The sequence below is a fragment of the Pelophylax lessonae genome, assembly GCF_965119305.1.
Source record: "Pelophylax lessonae genome assembly, chromosome: 3".
Taxonomy (NCBI): domain Eukaryota; kingdom Metazoa; phylum Chordata; class Amphibia; order Anura; family Ranidae; genus Pelophylax; species Pelophylax lessonae.
In genome coordinates, this window is record NC_138770.1 from 352130582 (window position 1) to 352150442 (window position 19861).

At 38.7% G+C, this 19861-nt stretch overlaps 1 protein-coding gene across 5 annotated transcripts in view; it reads left to right on the top strand.

Moving 5' to 3' along the window:
• The window catches only part of MYO6 (myosin VI), a 394715-nt gene that overhangs the window by 337715 nt on the left and 37139 nt on the right, over positions 1 to 19861 (top strand). For 2 of the 5 annotated variants that reach the window (XM_082249660.1, XM_082249661.1), the window contains exons 28-30: positions 2557 to 2717; positions 12634 to 12675; positions 13085 to 13114. In XM_082249660.1, coding sequence (XP_082105786.1) covers positions 2557 to 2717; positions 12634 to 12675; positions 13085 to 13114 — 233 coding nt within the window. The remainder of the gene's footprint in view (positions 1 to 2556; positions 2718 to 12633; positions 12676 to 13084; positions 13115 to 19861) is intronic. The other 3 variants (XM_082249663.1, XM_082249664.1, XM_082249662.1) reach the window with 2 other exon arrangements.

Sequence of the window (19861 nt, forward strand, 5' to 3'; positions counted from 1 at the left end):
CCCCATGGAGACAAAACGGCGGTCTGCCGTTGTAAACACGGCAGACCGTTGTTCTGTCAGTAATGAACACACAGGGATCCTTTGTTCCTCTTATTTAGGAACACAGGTCTCTGTGTTCATTCAGTAAATACAACCCCCACACAGAAAGCACCCTCTAGGGACACATTTAACCCTTTGATCGCACCTGGTGTTAACGCCTTCACTGCCAGTGTCATTATTACAGTACTGATTACTGTAGTAATGTCACTGGTGCCCCCCAAAAGTGTCAAAAATGTCAGCTAGGTGTCTGATCTGTCCATCGCAATGTCGCAGACCCGCAAAAAAATTGCTGATCACCGCCATTACTAGTTAAAAAAAAAAAAATAAGGATAAAAATCTTTCCCCAGTAGACGCGATAACTTTTTCGCAAACCAATCAATATACACTTATTGGGATTTGTTTTTACCAAAAATATGTTGCAGAATACAAATTGGCCTAAATTGATGAAAAAATTAGATTTTTTAATTTTTTTTTTTATTGGGAATGTTATATAGCAGAAAGTAAAAAATATTGTTTTTTTGTTTTGTTTATAGCGCAAAAAATAAAAATCGCAGAGGTGATCAAATACCACCAAAAGAAAACTCTATTTGTAGGGAAAAAAAGGACATCAATTTTATTTGGGTACAGCGTCGCACGACCGCGCAATTGTTAAAGTAACGCAGTGCCTTATTGCAAAAAAATGGCTTGGTCATTAAGGGGTTAAATCTTCCGGTCCAGAAGTGGTTAAGTAGTTGCAAAGATATGTTCAGTTTCAATAATGCATGCCAAAGATGCAGCATCATTTTTATGCATTAGGATTTTGTTTACCTTTTTGTCATGAAGGGGTTAAAATGCTTTGCACCATAATGAAGTATTTGTTTGAATCACAGCAACCTCTACATAGTATGCCCAGCCAGCATAATTTGAAGCTTTTGACTTTTAACTCTTGCTGTGCCAAGGATAATAATAATGGGCAGTAAACTAGTTTGTGTGTGTGTAGGTAGGGGGCGGCATCCAAACAATACAATTGCTTCATGATTGCCTGAGTATAACTTTTTTTTTTTTTTATGATTGCCCAAAGCATAGCATAGCATATCATGAAGGTTCTATTTGCAATTTTGTATTCTGACCATTTTTTCAACTGAATGGTGCCTCAGATTCATAGCCTTGTGCAATAGCCATGGCTCTCATAGTTTATCAGATGTGACATTTGTGCAAACCAGGATGGATATTTCTTCTCCTATGGCACTCATAAATCATTATGTTATGAAAGTTACAGGATACGGTTACCTTTCAGAAACTATTTGGATGGCAGGAGAAGGAGAATCGCTGATGAGACTAGTGTTTGCTAAAATTTACTACATCTGTATTTACTTTGCTTTCCTCCTGCTTCTGTTGACTGGATAGAAATTTTTTCTCAAAAATAACCATGCATTAGAATGTTCAAATAAAATGTTAATTATACTCAACTTTTTCATTTCAGCAGAGGCTACATGTTCTACATTTTCTTGAAAGTTCCATGAATTTAGAGTAGATTATCAGGTTTTTTTAAACTGTTAAAATCAAACAGCATGCTATCGCTTGCTTTAGGATTTTTTTGATAAAAAAAACCAAAAAAAACAGTGATATACTAGCATATAAATAAGTGCAGTGCTAAAAAGTAAACAGTGAATTGTTCACATATATAGTACAAAGATCAAAGAATTAATAAAAATTCAATGAAAAAATTCAAAATAAAAAAAGTGATAATTAATCAATATGTATATAAGTGATATGAGTCCATATAGAATAATAATAGAGTAGCGCCGTATCAACCTCTTTGCACTTTTATTTAAATTCTTAACCCCTAGGGGGTTGGTTGTTGGCTGCTTACACCTCATTATTTATTCACAATCATCACATAATTCCATAGCGCTGGTCACTTCTGTCTTTCTTATTACCATATAGAATAAGTCCATATGTGGATAAAATAAAAATCCAGCCAGCAGAAAATAAACTCTGTCGATGGTATGAAGATCAAACAACTGAGGAATGATGAAGGTGATAAAAACTTCTCAATCGTGGTAATACATAATATGCGCTTACCACAACAACATATGGACTTACATTTCCTTATGGTAAGTAAGTCAAATAGGCCAGTAGAGGCCAATGTAGGGAATCTCTGAAGTGGATGCCACCAAATTATCCTGGATGTATATTCTCAAACGAAGAGGAAGAGATCTCTCATTGGCCAAGGATGTATAATCAACAAACATCCAACAGTAAACAGCATGATAAAATCAAGGAAGGCCGGTTAAATCATCCTCAATAGTCATCCTCAATCCTCAAAAAGTGATATACTAGCACTGGCAAGATGCATTTCAAGATTTAATGCATGCGTTATCATTCAAAAGAATTAAATCTTTGATTAAAAAATGTAATGCTGTAATATTCCTGATAATGTTGTTTTATGCCCTCTGGTCTTTAAATACCAGCTAAATAAAATAACCTAATTAGTGACATGCATCATTATTAATGTAAAGTTTTGTATATGTGCAGCTCGAGGTGGAGGTGCAGCTGGCGAGAGACCGCGAGGAACAGTCACAGCAGCAGACTATACTTGAACAAGAGCGAAGAGATCGGGAGCTTGCCATGAGAATTGCCCAGAGTGAGGCAGAGCTTATCAATGAGGAATTTAGTCCTGACTCTTCGTTACGCAGGTACTCATGTGCTGTGCATATATTTGTGTTTCCAAGGTTAAAGAATGTTTTGTGTGATATCTTAATCATGACACTAGATATCCATCTCCTGTATTGTATACAGTCTACACCTCATTGAATTTGTAGACCTTAGACCTTTCGCTATTGGAACAGGCAATCATTTCAAAAATCTAGAATTTAGATTAGAATAATATACTTAAAACAGCACATAAAATTGACATGGTGTATTCCTTTTCATTAAATTAACTAAGTGCTGATTTGTCATATGTAGTAAGTACGTACACCCCTACATTTACTACCACTTTAAATCTATGCAATTATTATCTGCTGTTCAGATTGGGTGCCAGTGATTAGAACCTCCTTAGGGAGGATGCAAGTAAAACTTGTTTTATTTAAACCTCAAAAAATTGTGACCGCCTAGGAGTCTTGCAAGGGATTTAATAGGATCACCAAAGAATTTGAAATAAATCATTCCACCGTAAGCAAAATAATATACAATTGGTTTATATTTTAAGCAACTATCAGTTTGTTAATAAACTGGCTAGCCCAGAAAATTCACAGCTAGAGCTCACCATCTGATGCTAAAGGAGGTCTCCCAAGAACCCCAGAATTTTATTGCAGGATGTTGCTGTAACTCTTGCAACAGCTGGAATCTTAGCGCATGCATCTGCAATCAGAAAAGATTTCACTAACTCAACTTGCATGAGAGATGTAATAAGAAAAGGCCTTTGCTGTCCTAAAAGAATATTATATTAAAGTTACAGTTTGACATTGAACATTGGAAAATATGCTGAAAACTCATCAATCAAAGATAGGGTTGTTCAGTAACAGTAAAAACGTTTGCCACAAACCAAAGACAGTATTTCAGGAGAAGAACCACATAAAAACTGTAAAGCATGATGGTGGAAATGTTGTTTGGGTTGATTTGCTGCTTCAGGGCATGACCAGCTCACGATCATATAGCTGCTCAGATAGTCTGTGGGTATAGAGTTCTGCATATGGAGGTTTTCAAATTTTCTTTTTTTTTATTAAATTTTTGTTGATGGACTTATGCCATTTTTTCAACCTGACTAAATATACAAAAGAGAGAGAGAGGGAGGAAGGAGAGAGGTACCAAGCCACCAATAGTACGGTAAAGTTCAATTAAAAAAGACGATAAAACACAAATTAGTGCACTCACAGGCATTTAAATAAGGGAGACATGAGGATAAAAGTTTGTAGCTGACAGTGGAGTCCACATGAAGCCTGAGCTGCTGGGATCACAGGATCGCTATCAGAGCTTGGGCATGGATCCGGATGAGCCGATATGAAGCCGCCATGGGAGACACAGGAGAACTGTTAGTGGAGCTGTCAGAAGCTTGAGAGCCATGAGCCAATCGGAACATTCTTTTTCGGAGGAGACACCACGCCTCTTTCATTACTGCGTGTTCGTATTTTGTTCTTTATGACTAAATATGTATACCTACATTCTGCATTATATCAAAGTGTGCTTGATGAGAATGTAAGGCCATCTGTCTAAAAGTAAAATTTGAACTAAAAATGAGTATTTATGATACATGATGATCCAAAGAACAGTAGAAAATCTATCAAAAGATGGCTCAGAAAGAAGAAATAGATGGTTATGGACTGTCCTAGTCAAAACCCAGATTTGATTTGCATGGAAATATTGTAGGGGTATTTTATTGCAACAGGCAGTGCGTGCAAGGAAACAGTCAAACCTCTTGCTACTGATGGAATTTTGTATGGGAAGTGGTCAAAAATTTCACTCAGCTGATGTCAGAGACTGGTGAGCAGATTTGCAAAATTCCTACAAGAAGATATTTCAGTTACAGGTGGCAAGACCAGCTTTTGATTACAATTACCTCTTTAAATATGTTCTGTGGAGTGTACCTATTTTTTACTTGACTGCATATATCTAATTTCTTTTAGAAGGTTGTAAAAGCAAAAGCAGCATGTGCTAGCATGTTTACAGCGCCTTGAAAAAGTATTCACACCCTTTGAAATTTTCCACATTTTGTCGGGTTACATCTAAAAACATAAATGTATTTTATTAGGATTTTATGTGATAGACCAACACAAAGTGGTACATAATTGTGAAGTGCAAGGAAAATGATAAATGGTTTTCAAATTTTTTTACAAATATCTGAAAAGTGTGGCGTGAATTTGTATTCAGCCCTCTTGAGTCAATACTTTGTAGAACCACCTTTTGCTGCAGATACAACTGCAAGTCTTTTTGGGTATGTCTCTACCAGATTTGCACATGTAGAGAGTGAAAGATTAGCCCATTCTTCCTCGCAAAATAGCTCAAACTCTGTCAGATTGGATGGAGAACGTCAGTGAACAACAATTTTCAAGTCTTGCCACAGATTGTCAGTTGGATTTAGGTCTGAACTTTGACTGGGCTATTCTAACACATGAATATGCTTTGATCTAAACCCTTCCATTGTAGCTCTGGCTGTATGTTTAGGGTTGGTGAACCTCCGCCCCAGTCTCAAGTATTTTATAGACTCAAACAGGTTTACTTCTAAGATTGCCCTGTATTTTGCTCCATCCATATTCCCATCAACTCTGACTAGCTTCCCTGTCTCTGCTGAAGAAAAGCATCCCCACAACATGATGCTGCCACCACCATGTTTCACGGTGGAGATGGTGTGTTCAGGGTGATGTGCAGTGTTAGTTTTCCGCCACACATAGTGTTTTGCTTTTAGGCTAAAAAAGTTAAATTTAGGTCTCATCTGACCAGAGCACCTTCTTCCACATGTTTTCCTGTGTCCCCCACATGGCTTCTCACAAACTGAAAACGGGACTTCTCATGGCTTTCTTTTAACAATGACTTTCTTCTTGCCACTCTTCCATAAAGGCCAGATTTGTAGAGTGCACAACTAATAGTTGCCCTGTGGACAGATTCTTCCATCTGAGCTGTGGATCTCTGCAGCTCCTCCAGAGTTACCACGGGCCTTTTGGCTGCTTCTCTGATTATTGCTCTCCTTGCCCGGCCTGTCAGTTTAGGTGGACAGCCATGTTTTGGTAAGTTTGCAGTTGTGCCATACTCTCCATTTTCGAGTGATAGATTGAACAGTGCTACGTGAGATGTTCAAAGCTTGGGATATATATTATTTTTTTAACCTAACCTGGCTTTAAATTTCCACTACATTATAGTTGGGGTATCAGAGTAAAGGGGGCTGAATACAAACGCACGCCACACTTTTCAGATATTTATTTGTAAAAAATTTTGAAAACTATTTATCATTTTCCTTTCATTTCACAATTATGTGCCACTTTTTTAGTCTATCACATAAAATCCCAATAAAATGCATTGATGTTTTTGGTTGTAAAATTACAAAATTTGGAAAATTTCAAGGGGTATTAATGCTTTTTTAAGTCTCTGTAAACATGTTCTTAGTTTCAGTATACCAATTCATAAATTAAAATCCAGTCTCACTTCACAAAACATTAACATGAAGGTCCCTATTTTTGACTTTCAAATGTCACTTTCAACCCTCATTTAAATCAGCTGATGAAAACTGTTACTTTTTTTTTTTTTTTAAAGCTATTCATTTTTTCTAGGGGTGAGGAGAAAGCTCATACTGATACCTGAGAGAGCTCATACCTGATCCGCTGATCCTCCAGAAAACTGCATTCCCCAAGGTCCAGCGGTGGACTGTTCCTGTCTTTGGAGCATACTGATGTCAGGAACAGTCCATTTTCAAGACCGCTGGACCACAGAGGAGGGCAGGGTCCGGTTTTGTGTGAGGAGGATTGGTGAGTCAGGTAAGTATCTCTCCGCTGTCCTCTTCCCCCTAGAAAAAAAAAAGCAGTTAAGCTGTGCAATGCAGGCACAGCCCCACTGCACAGGCAATGATACATTTTGACCGGTGTTCTTCCTTAACCTGGTGTGTTAGCTTTGTAAATTGAGCCTTATGTGGTCTATGTTTCTGGTATACATATGTTATTTTCTGGACAAAAAGGGAGGAAAACTGTACAAACAGGGCTTGACATCTTCAGCATTTATATTTGATAAACTCTTTCCACTGGATTTCCACTGTGATCACTAAAATGTAGACTAATAAAGTGTAGAACAGGGATTCCCAAACTACGGCCCTCCAGTTGTTCAGGAACTACAATTCCCATCATGCCTAGTCATGTATATGAATGTCAGAGTTTTAAAATGCCTCGTGGGATGTGTAGTTCTGCAACAGCTGCAGGGCCGTAGTTTGGGAATTACTGGTGTAAAATGTTTGTTATATCCTGAAGCCTTTTTCTCAACACTCAATACAAAAAAAATAGTCTTGCCTATGTAGCCTTACATTTTTTTGCTATTCATTATCCTTTACTTGGAGAGAGGTAAAACAGGATAAAATTTCAAAGTTTTACCTTTGTTAGTGGAAAGGGCTGCAGAAAAAAAAGCACATCATTGTCTTGGGCTTTTTTTTGTTTTTATTAAAACCAGTTGAAATCAGTCTGACTTGGCATCACAATAGAAGTTTGCATCATAGCATTATTTCCTGTAGCTGGTTTGGCATAATTTGATATGGAGCCCCCATACTTTTACTTTGTTCCTGGCAGTGCTGCCAGTGTAATGACAATGACCAGACAAAGGATCTGGAGTTGTACAAGGCTGCCTGTACCCTTTTCCTTTGTGCATATGTTTCTGGTGCTTCACTAATACGTCTTTTATATCACTTATTTGACAGCTCTACAACAGAGTTATACAACTTTTGAAAGTGACTTTGTTGAGCAGTCGTTTTAAATTCTAGTACTTGTGTGCGGAATTATTTCTTGCACATTATACAGAGCCTGAAGCCAGTTTTCAGTGAATATATTAACCTTATAGCATCATCTGCTCTGGATCTCCCAGTACAAAGCAAAGATGATTTAATCTCTACACTTCTTAGCCCCCCCCTTGTCTTGATAAAAGAAAAGACAGTACATCTGTAAGCTTCTGCACACCAAGGGGACTCAATTAGGTAGAAAGTAGTTTACAAGGATTCTTGTTTTTCTCTCTGTTTACTTATTTAAACTTTTCACATGGTTTATGCTGTAGGTTTGCACTGTTGTCCTTGGAATATACACATGTCTCTGGGACTGTGTACCACACTGCGATAACCGTGACTTCTTTACAAGATTGTTTGTTTTTCATTTTCTGTGTTGTGTCTTTTTTGGCCATCACGTTCCTGTTTTCACTGGTAATGCTTGCTTCTATGGCAAATAGTCACATCTGCTTATCCAAGTGGAGTGTAAGGGAGTGTTGTAAGCATGCCTGCAGACTTTAAATGGAAACCATGCCTGCATGACCTGACTGCCAGCTGATATTTCTAATGATTATTTTCTAAACATGAAAGTTTGCATTAAGTGAACTTTCAAGAGGGAGTGCTGAAGGCCTTTTGTGTCATAAAAGAAAAAATATCAATCAGCCAGGAACATCTGTCCCAGCTGAATTTTCCATGACAAGCTCACTCAGGGTTGTGGAGGGTCCTGCATAGATATAATGGTTTCCCAATCTGACTAGGTATGGATAAGGAGACTCTGTTGTCACCTGGAAAACTGTTTCCTGTAGAAGAAACCGTTTAGTACTTTCCTGTACTGCTGTTCTTTTATCTCTTGAAACATTATGGCTGCCAAAGAATCCTTAGCATCTGGCACACTTCCAGGTGTGACCTTCTCCACTGCATGCTGTGCTTTTGTTTCCCAGACTCTACAACATTACGAGATACGGCTGTAAAATGTATCTCAGGAGGCTTTGGGAAGATTGAGGTTAATTCATCTTAACATAGGTGAGGAATAAGGAAGTGGGAACAGTTATCCTCAAAAAAAATGCATGAAAGAAAGAAAAAAAAACTACCTATAGTTCTGTAACAGGCTAGGGGGAGGGGGGGGGGAGAATGGTGCTAAGTATTATTTTTAGGTGACGGTCCACTTTAAAAAGATACCAGAGGAAAAGGAAGGTAGCACTACCCAGATGTTGGTGTTCTAAAAGTACTGTGTAAACAACCAATGGATGTAGAAAACATTTATTTAGAAAGTCAAGGTTTAAAAATGCAGTGAAGTAAATCAAAGTAAATCAAAACCAATGCTGTATTAGACCGATCATGCAGGTGGTAATTGTCAATTAACTGCAGGTCCACTGGGTGAGGTGATCCGATTTCCTGTGGTGGGCTGAGATGGAAGGCAATCCAAAGGCTATGTGGAAACTGTGTGGAAGCCGTGCCGGACCAGCTGGCGCTCACAGTGTGACGTATTCAGCAACATAAAGGCAGGGTGGAAGTCTCAATCACGGAACTATAACCAGCCTGGAACGCATGAGGAGAACGTTGCGGTGACAAGATGTTTTGCACACATGCGCTCTGTCAAGTCTTGACAAAGTGCATGTGCACGAAACATGTTGTCAAGGTAACATTCTCCTCATGCGTTCCAGGCTGGTTATAGTTCCGGGTTCGAGACTTCCGCCCTGCCTTTGTGTTGCTGAATACTTCACGCGGTGAGCTTTGACTTTCTAAATAAATGTTTTCTACATCCATTGGTTGTTTACACAGTACTTTTATAACACCAACATCTGGGTAGTGCTACCTTCCTTTTCTTCTGGTAACTTGTAAGCAGGATCACAGCAATTTACTGGCAGCAGCACCTTTTTTTGGTCTGGGATTTCCTACAGTATGGTTGCCGCAGTGAAAGCGCTGGAACTTTGTGTTGCAGTTTCGCTTTAAAAAGATGCTTATACTACGCTATTTTGAGGGTGCTCTGATGCTGTCATGTGATTGGCTTCCAGCACCGGCGTCAGCAGAAGGAGGGACAGCAAACAAAGGATTGTCTCATAGTAACATCATGAGTGAAATCATGAGTGACATCATTGCTGCTCTCTCCTCCCCTCTGAAGCCAGCGCTGGAAGCTGATCAAGTGACCGGTATTAAACCCAAAGTCAAATCTGCAATATAGTGCAAAAGAACATCACTTAAGCTTGGACTAAGGTCATTGTATGTAAGTTGCTAAATGACTGCTGTGTAAAATCAGTTGCAAGAAAAACCACTTACTCTGTTGTTTTCCAATAAAAGCAAAAGCTCTAAACCATGGGTGTCCAACCTTTTGCCTTCTCTGGGCCACATTGAGTGTGGAGTAATTTTGTCGGGCCGCATATAAAATATATACTGTAGTTAAGGTATATAAGTAATAAAATGTCGCCGCACCTTTCCCACACCGCCATGCCCCCCGCACTAATTTAGCACAACTAGAGGATCATCAAATAAAATGGAATCAGTATACAGAGGTTTACTTCTTCTGAAAGATAATAAACCACCATGACCACTTCAGTGATTTGGTGGTAGGAGTCAGAAACACTGCACATTCTCGCCCCCCCCCCCCCTTCGAGGCAGCCTCTGCCTACCGTTAGTTGGAAGCTGCCGTGACCATGCCTCCGACCCGACTTCCTTCCTCCCCAACAAAAAAAAAAAATTGTCAGGGGGCAGTGGGCCGCATTGCCTGCGGTTCTGGGCCACAGGTTGGACATGCCTGCTCTAAACCCAAACTTCCATAAGGGTAAAAGAAACAGAAAAGCGTAATCAGGAACAAAAACTGACCAATTATGACTGTTAAGTATGTGTGTGTGTTTGGGGGCATACACAAGAATGTGAATAAACACACGAGTTTTAAAACATTAATAAATGCTAGCGTTTCTGTTAATCTAATGATAGCTCTAAAAAATGAAGTAATTAAAAAGGCTGCAGGTATATTCATCAAACAGGTTTAGGCAGAAAATATCTGCAAAGCAGTTTTATTAGTTGCAGTGATTCAGCAAGACCAGATAAGATGACTATCCCTTCTTACAAATCAACTTCTTTTAATTTACGTCAGGGAGATTTGTATGCATGCTAATAATGCCTGTTTATGTCATCCTGATTATACCGCAAGGCGAAAGTCTATTAGTAAACCATTAATAATTATAGTTCCTAATTTGCTTGAGTCTCATTAGCAACTTCAGTGACAGAAGAATTGAGCTCTGTTGTTCAGTAAGACTTTATAAGTGGTGTGATGAGGGTGTGTTCTGTGTAATTTCTAAACTTCCACTAAAAATTCCTGGTATTCTAACATTACGTGTGGTCTGTGCAGATAGAAGATTATTAAGCATATTTCATAAGTAAGAGAACAAATCTCTTCCCAAAGGCCCTGAAAGAATACATGCTTTAGATGCTTCACATAAATACGGAAAGGTTTCTTCACAGTAAGAGCTGTGAAAATGGGCAATAATCTCCTTAGGAGCTGATTGTGGCCAGCTCAGTAGATTGTTTTAATAAATGCCTGGATTCTTTCCTAAATGCACAAAATGACTGGATACGAATGTTTACATGTAAAGTTGATCCAGGAGATATCCAGTTTCCTCTTGAGGGATTAGAAAGGATTTTTTTCCCCCATGCTGGAGCAAATTGTATCCTGCTTTTATTGTTTTTTTTTTTTTGCCTTCCTCTGACTCAATGGTGGGCATAGGATTGTGTATATAGAGTTTTTTTGTGGGGGGGGTTCCCTCTGTGGATTGACTTGGATGAAGTAACGTCTTTTTTTATTTTTTTTCTTCAATCAGACTAACTATGTAACTAATATTACTGTAGGTTTTTAATAGTACCTATACTTTAGTTGCCACCTGCCTACTATGTGCTGTCACTTTAAGAACAGACCCCCATATAATGTACAGTTGGTTTTCATTTCATATGTAATGGAACATGTTTGTCACTCAGGCCTCATCTGGTACATGGTTTTGATGTAGCTGAGAAAGTCTAAACATTTTATATGAGACTAAGAATTTATGCCAACTGTGTGTTCAGGAATCCAAAGTCTTCTTTAGATATGTTCCAAGCATGCTTTGCCATCTCCCCGAACATTCTGCATCGTTGCTGACTTGTTTGCTATATTGATTTTTCTGGTTAATAGTAATGCCAATTTAATATATTGGCAGTCAATCCAAACTATTTGGGAATTTGACTACACTCACTCAACTTTTGTGACACAAGAAACAACTTTTATTAGATAATGTTTTTTCAGAGTTTACGAACAGTAGAGTTAGTATGTCCCTCTACAAGTTATTACTGGCCATTAATCTTGAGCATTGTCACTTGCCACTAGATTGAGGACCATTAGCTCCAGACAAATACTTTATTTTAATTTCCTTTTGAATTTATTGGAGAAAGGAAATGTAATATTACATTGCATGTTCTACTACCTGTGAAATTTTTATGAGCTAAAAAAAACACTGGGTTCATCATGCAGTCTAGTTAGACCCAAAATAAGGACAAGCACCTGTTGACGATTCTGGGCACAGTATGCATTGTGTCCACTGATGCAATACCCTTTATTTTTGTAATAGAAACCAGATAAAAAATGCATTTACAAGCAAAGATGAATCCAAGCTTATCATTCACATCTCCCCACCATGGTACTGTGCACCAAAATCCTCTCACTACCCTAAGTGGGATCTCCAGCTGACAGTGTGGATATGGCAGCGGTCATGGACTGAATGCAGTCGCCGCTATGCCTAATCACATACTCGCTGGCAGTTCACATACACATGAAGCCTCCCCCGCTGCCGGACAAGCAAGTGGTATGCTTGGGATGCTTGTTTGTGTTTATTTCTTGGGGGAGGAGATCAAACAATAACCACAGAAAGTCACGGCATGGTGTAATTCCCCAGATGTAAAGTTAATATTGTAGATTAAATAACCGGGAAAAAGTTGGCATTTACTGAATCTTGCTTTTTGTGTAGCCCTTCAGTTAAATGTTTTTTTACAGTGAGTATTTGCTTTTTACATGCCATTTTGTATACCAAGAAGAATTTATATGAAAATGACCTGATTATATGACACTGCTCTTGGTGTAATTGGTTGTATTTAACTCAACATCTCTTTTATACTTGCCTTGAACTTTATCTCTGCAGCATAAAAACAGACCTCATTCAGCCATCTGCAGCTCATGCCAAGTAAGGAAAGATGCCTCCTCCTGCATTCTTTTTCTAATCATGTGCATGTATGATTTTTACCAAAATTGAAATGTAATAGTCCTAATATATAAATAATAATGAAGAAGCACATAGAGAATTCACACAGTTTCAGTTGAATTAAATACTTTGCAGGGGGTTCTGGAAATAATTGTTAAAGAGAGTGATTCTTAATTATTGCTAATTTTCTTTTTCCTAATCATGTTATTCATTGGTCAAGTTGAAAAGATGAAAGTGAACTGTAAAATATAATTTGCTATGTTCAGACAAAGACCTTATTATACTCAATCAAAGAGGATGAGATGCATGCAGGGGATTATCACATCTGAGACTAGCAAAAAATAATAATTTATGAAACAGTTTAAATTTGTTAATTTTGTCTTATTTTCAGGGCTGGTGAAGGAAAAGGCAACATGACAATGTATGTTTTTTTATGTAATTTGCTCATTTTCTTTAGAATAACATTTTAATTTACTTTGTGCATAAAATATTTTGTATATTAATGTTATAGAGGGCCACATGAATTTCCACTAATCATCTTCCTAGAGTATTGTAGAGGTTTGAGAAAGCTGCTGCTGCTGTTTTTGTGGTACAAGTAGAGTGCACAGGGCACATAAAACATTGCATATTACTCACTGGGTGATAGGTGATTAAACACTGCCCTTCTTCATATACGAGTATAGCAGTTTGACCCACAATATATGTTCTGTTTAAATAACATCTTTTCTTCTTTGTATCCCAGATTCATACAGGACGATTCTAAATTGTAGTTTAAAGGATGGGATTTTTGAGGCACAACTATTACATAAAATAGAATTCTTTTATTGGGAACACATTTAAAAAACATACTAATATGCCATACAACATTTTATGAAAAGATCCATTATACAATGTTATCTGTTGGTTTCATCATAACATTCTATGATAGTAGTATAGACATATGCTGGCTGGTCTTATATGGCCCGACATGTTTTATGGAATAAATCCACTTCCTCGGGAACCACCAGTCTATTAAGTATCAAAATGATCTAGAAAAAGAATATACATATATTATTATAATCATGAAGCACCTATATGATCTAAAGACCCAACCACCCAGTATGTATCGGAGTCAGGGAAATGGGAGGGAAAAAAAAACTGTGGTGTGGGTCCTAGAAGGGGGGCCAAAAAGCAAAGGGAGACCGTCCCATCGTTTTCAGAAACTATAACTCTAGAGACTAGATAAGTCAGAACAAACATGGAGATGACTGTACCTAAATAAAAGCAGCCAATGCAGGAAAAGAATGTTTGTTCTTAACATCCTTTGGGCTCCTCAAGTATACACTAGAAGTATTTGGCAGGAAAATTCCAATTGCTCAAATTATATTGGACTAGATTGCTAACATAAGCAAAAAACACCCACAAAGTACTAATAATGAGTACCTGATCTAAGAAGGCAGGGACTCCGGTCTTTCACTAATTGATCTTTTTTCCCAGCCAAATAATAATAATGTAATTACCGGTAATGGTGGGATTTATTCAAGTTACAATGTAGTAAGACTGGCAAAGAATCCTTCAATAGTGCCCACCTACTATCTTATCTCCATAGGTGCTCGCCATAGTATGTGCATACCTTCTACTAAAAGTCTGCACACAAGGAGATCCTTCAGATGGAGCTGAGGATCCACGAGCCCTGTGGGGACATTGCCCCCCCCGCTATATAGCCCCCTTAATAGGGCACAGGTGGCTGATTACATCCCAGGACACCCATAGCGTTCAGGTGAACCAGGCCAAAGCCTACTATGCCTGTGCATGCACATTGCCATCCGAGAGGTGACTAAACTAGCCACCAGTGACCCCTGGGTGCTGTAGGTGCGCACACCTCTGCCAAAATCGTGAGTGCCCCAGGCCACGGCCATCCACCCCACAACCCAGCCACATAAGGATGGTAATCTCCAGGTATAAAAGGATTCCCACTAGACAAACCAATACATCTATGCGCTGCGTGATTTAAAGTGGCAGCTCCGGCCCACCTGATAATGACTAAAGCAAATTAAAGCAGCAAAAACAGGGAGAGAAGAAAGACAAAATGTTCTGATAATTTAGGTAGGAGTAAGTGAGAGCCCTGAAGAGGCCTAAATAGCCTATAGGACGAATCCACCTTGTTTCTTTTTGTAGCACTTGTTTAAAAATCCCCTCCCCTGGGGTCCTCTATTACCCTATCCAGTGCCATAAATTGCATAACTGTAACATCTTAATGATGTACAAGACCTACATGTCGCCCAATAGGGGAGTTGATTTTGGGCACATAATAAATGTGATTGTGTATGTGTTTACGGAATAGACGTTTTTGTTTTTCCCACATAGAATGCGCCACAGACGCAGGTCATCAGATAAACTACGCCTACCGTGGCGCAGTTCACGTGAAAGTGTGGCACAACCATTGCCATTAGGGAGCGTGCATTGTGCACCCTGATGAAGGGACATTCTGAGCAACTCTCACATCTGTATGTACCCAAGGGACCATCCATATTTTCACAATTACCAATAGAAGAGAAACTATTTAGCAATTTGTTCCTGAGAGAAACATTGCATCTGAATACTACTTCGAGATCAGGATGTACATATTTATTCATAATATCATCAGTGCTGAGTAGGCACCAAGAATTAGAGCATATATCGTATAGAGGTATGAGTATGTGGTGATAAATTTAACCGCATCAAATTATTGATTTTTTGCTTGTTTAGTAATTCTGCTCAAGGGTGTTTGCAGGCCCTGTGATAGGCCTTTTTGAGGCATTTCTTGCAATAGCCTCTTAATAAAGGGCGATCTCTAAGGAGCAGGGCCTCTCTTTGAAAACTCTCCATGTTGGAGCAGTTGCGCTTGATACGAACATAAAGTCAATGATTACATGGCGCTCTCTGATGGTGGGTGGCATACCATGAGGTAAAAATGTAGAAAGTAAAAAATGGGGAGAAAAATATAAAAAAGGATGAGGTGGAAGGGGGCCCACGAAAAGCGGCTGCCAGCTGCAGCAAGGAGAGGCTCTGAGGAGAATAAACAAAAAGAAAGCAGCGCCGGCTTAGTGAAGCATAAGGTTTATTAATACAAAAAACACATAGTGACTTACTCTTAGGTAAGTAAAGGCCGGTAGGGTAGGTGAATGGGATCATACATCTTCTTGTCCTGGATACCATTGCAGAAAGGAGGGGTGCGGGGTGCCGGTGGTGTGTGGAGGCTGTTGTCTGGCAGCCTGTCTGATGGTGCAGTGGTGGTGGAGGACTCTCAGTGGGGCTCCACTTCCTACTTCCTGTCAGCCCGACATCACTTCCTGTGAGGCGGAGGGAAAGATGGGCGTTGCTAGCTTTCAGAGCATCCATGCTCCTTCATTAGGTGGTGGGGGCGCTTGATACGAAGATATCCATATGGTATACTTCGAACAAGCGCTTTTGAGTGTTCGCTATTGGCTCTTAAAATAGTGTTACCTGCTGTCTCTTTTCTGTATAAGGAAGTGGAAACTCCACCGTCGTCTTCAATTATAACATTCGAGTGCAGAACGTAATATTTCTGGAAATAGAATATCTAAATAGCAAACTGAAAGGGTTTACATTCAAATCATCCAAGAACCGTCAGAACAAAGGTTCAGGGCCATCCAGACCATGGGGATGTCATTGATGTGCCTGTGCCAGCATAATATGTGGCACAGGTACATCAGCAAGTCCTCCCTGGCAAACAAATAGTGTTCCCATCCCCCCAGGTACAGGTTAGCATACGATGGGGCACAACATGTCCCCATCGCAACACCCTGTACCTGGAGGAAATGGGAACCAGCACACATAAACCTATTACTGTTTAAAATATTTTCAAGCAGAGAGAAGATGAATAAATTTAATGGCTGACACATACTGTCCGTTTCAGATCAAAAGGATTTAACAATATCAAGTCCTTTAGTATGTAGGATGCAGGATTACAATGCCTCCACATCAATGGGTTCTAATAGAGCCCTCTCCAGTACCACTGCACCTTCTAGAGTACGCAGTAGGTCCAGGGTGTCCTTTTTGTATGAATGTTGTCTAGTTACATGCGGCATCAAATGATAATCAATTAGTCTACTTACTGGTTCTGAGTATGCCCCTATCCCTGAAATGATGGGATGTCCAGGATGATTAATTTTTTCTTATGATACTTGGGTAAACTATAAAAACAGGCTTTTTAGAATGTTTCACCATTAAATATTCGTACATTTCTTCTATCAATGGCTCCTGTATTAACTGCTTGTGCAAGTAGATTACTGAACTACTTATTCTTAATTTGCATTTGTCTTCAGATACCGGTATATACCAGGATCTGTTAGAAAGAAGAGTTCTACACATTTTGTCATATAGTGATTGTTCCATCATTACCATATTGCTGCCTTTGTTGGCTGGCTGATGGCTATGGAAGAATTCCTCTGCAATCATTGTAGAGGTTCTTGTGGGTCTGTGGACAAGTTAGTGTCAGTCATATAAGAAAAATGGATTTAACTTTTTGAGTAAGAAAGGCTCACACACATGTTGATGATTTAGGGGATCAAAATTCTGTATATTTGGGTCTAAACAGTGTTGGCTATCTAATAGAATGTCCAGAAGCCAATGACGCAAGCTCTGAATCATGTGTGGTTTCTTCCTCACTTTCTTTTAAAATCTGGATTAGATCACGTAGTGCTCAGACGTTGGCCATTGTGTAATTTGTATATTGATCTACCTCTATTTTTTCTTCATTATTTCGATTACAATCTTTATCATGTGATTATTTAAAGGTTAATTCCCTAGCAAAAAGATAAAGGTCTATGAAAAAGGTAAATTTATCTATGGCTTGATCTGGATAAAAATTCCTAATTCTTTTAAATGAATGCTTCTGAAAAAAGCAATTACATACACTATTTTACAATACAGTTTCAGTTTAAGGTGATTTAAAGTACTAGTTTACATGGTGCTGTGTCCTTATAGAAGGGTGAAGTTGTATGTTAGGAATATTTTTGCAGTAATGGTGTTCGTTACTTATAAGCTTTGCAGCAGAAGTGACAGTGGACTACAAAAAGCACACAAATAACATGTAATGTGAAACATACTATGTCCAGGAAATGACATTTTAATGGCTCAACAAAACAGTGCTGACATCTTTTATGTTCATGAAAATGACCTCTAGAATACATGGCACTTGAACTGCAGCTGGCTTTTTTATCACAAGAGCCAATCAAGATCTGAGTGCGTATAATAAACTCTCCAGAGAATGTTGAAAGTCTCTTTAAAAGCACTCACTCCAAATTGTCCTTTACACAGCCCTCTTAGCCTCTTGTCTACATAAAACATGGCTGGTGATTCTAAAATGCAGATAAACCTGAAAGTTAGTTTCACGGGTATCACCTTCTTAACTATGCAGCATTTTCTGATGCTCAGAAATATTGTATTGGTTACATATGTTTCCTTGATCCTGTCTATATGATTGATGTTCTAGCAATTCTAACATGCTAAAGCAGGAATTTGGAAGAACATGTTAAACAGTTTAGCAACCGTATGCTAATAATCGGATAGAATGTAAGGAAGCTGACATTGCTAATTTTGTTTTGTACAGATGTATGCATCAGGTTCGTCCTCCTTCTCCTTATTTTAGTTAGGGAGGTCATCAACCATCATATGCATGCAAACTTACTAAGGAGTGAATCAACCTATTCCCTTTAACCACATATAAAGGCATACAAATCAGAAGGTTATCTAAACTCTGACAAGGTCTTCTATATACAGTGTATAAAGGCTAACTCTTCCTTTTGTTTCATATTATATCCTCATGTAGAGTGTAACAAGTTGCTAATCAAACCCCCCACTACCAGAACACTCCCTCCCCCTGTGACAGCAGGCAGGGGTTCTGCAGTTGCTGTCACTTGAAGTCAGAGAGATATCTGAAATGATTAAACTTCAATTTTTGTCTTTCACCACAGCAGATGGACTTGTAGTTCTCAAATAAATACAAGTGCAGTAATCGCCAAATTCATAGTTCATTGACTCTATCTCCAACTCTCTAACTAAAACCTTGTACCTCTATATGGACATGGAGCTGGAAGAAGAGTCTGCAGGAGCCTGGCACTACACCTGCCGTCCACTGACTTTGGGTGCAATGTTTGCAGGCTCCTGAGGGATAAAAAGAAATACATGTACTTTGTTTGCAAAAATATGTGCATATATTTATTTATTTATTTTAAGGAGAACTTTGGGGAAAACAAAAATCCTCCCTTTAGGCTCCGTTCACATCTAGGCGTTTTGGGGCGTTTTTCTGCTCTAGGATCAGCTCTCAAAACGCCCAACAAGACAAATCCTATTCATTTCAATGGCCCCTGTTCACATCTGAGCGTTTTGACGCTGTATACAAAACGCCCAACGCTCAAAAAAGTACATGAGCTTCTTTTTGGGCAGATTACAGGCGTTTTCCATTGATCTCTATTCAATCTAAAAACGCCTGCACAAAAATCGCGGTAAAAATCGCGGTAAAAAACGCACGAAAAACGCTACGCTCAGGTGTGAATGTAGCCTTAAGAGGGGCTGCCTCTTGCTCTGCAAGGGTTAAATGCTTGTTTAGGTCTAGGAAATGATCACGTAAGTAAAACTGCTTTTTCCCGTACCCTAGACAGTAAAGGGCATTTAACTCTAGGTGCCTTATACTATAATAAAACTAAATGTCTTTGTGTACTAAATAAACAATATTTTCTTTATTTAAATAGGGATCTACATAAATTAGTTGACCGTAAAATTGACAACTATGTCCCTTAGCCCAGCTATAGTCAGTCAGAATATCACTGCAAGCAACTCACTAGCACCTAATTCTATCTTTGAACAAACTCACTGTGCCAAATAGGTGTCTTCAGTATCATCAGGTCACCTCAGGCAGGTTTTTTGATATTGCACAAAATCATTACCACTGGGAGTTACGTTGATGCTTTGAACTTTAACATTGTATAGTCAGAAATGCATTGTTAATGTACACTATACCCCTCCGGTACATAGGTAATACCTTCTCTATGTTTAGGCACAATGCTACAAAAAGATGAAAACAGCTTTTCAAACAGAATGAAGCTTAGCACTGCATGCAGTTAACAAAACTAGGGGGAACTCCAGTTGTAATATGTAGATTATTTAAAGCAACAAAAACAAATTC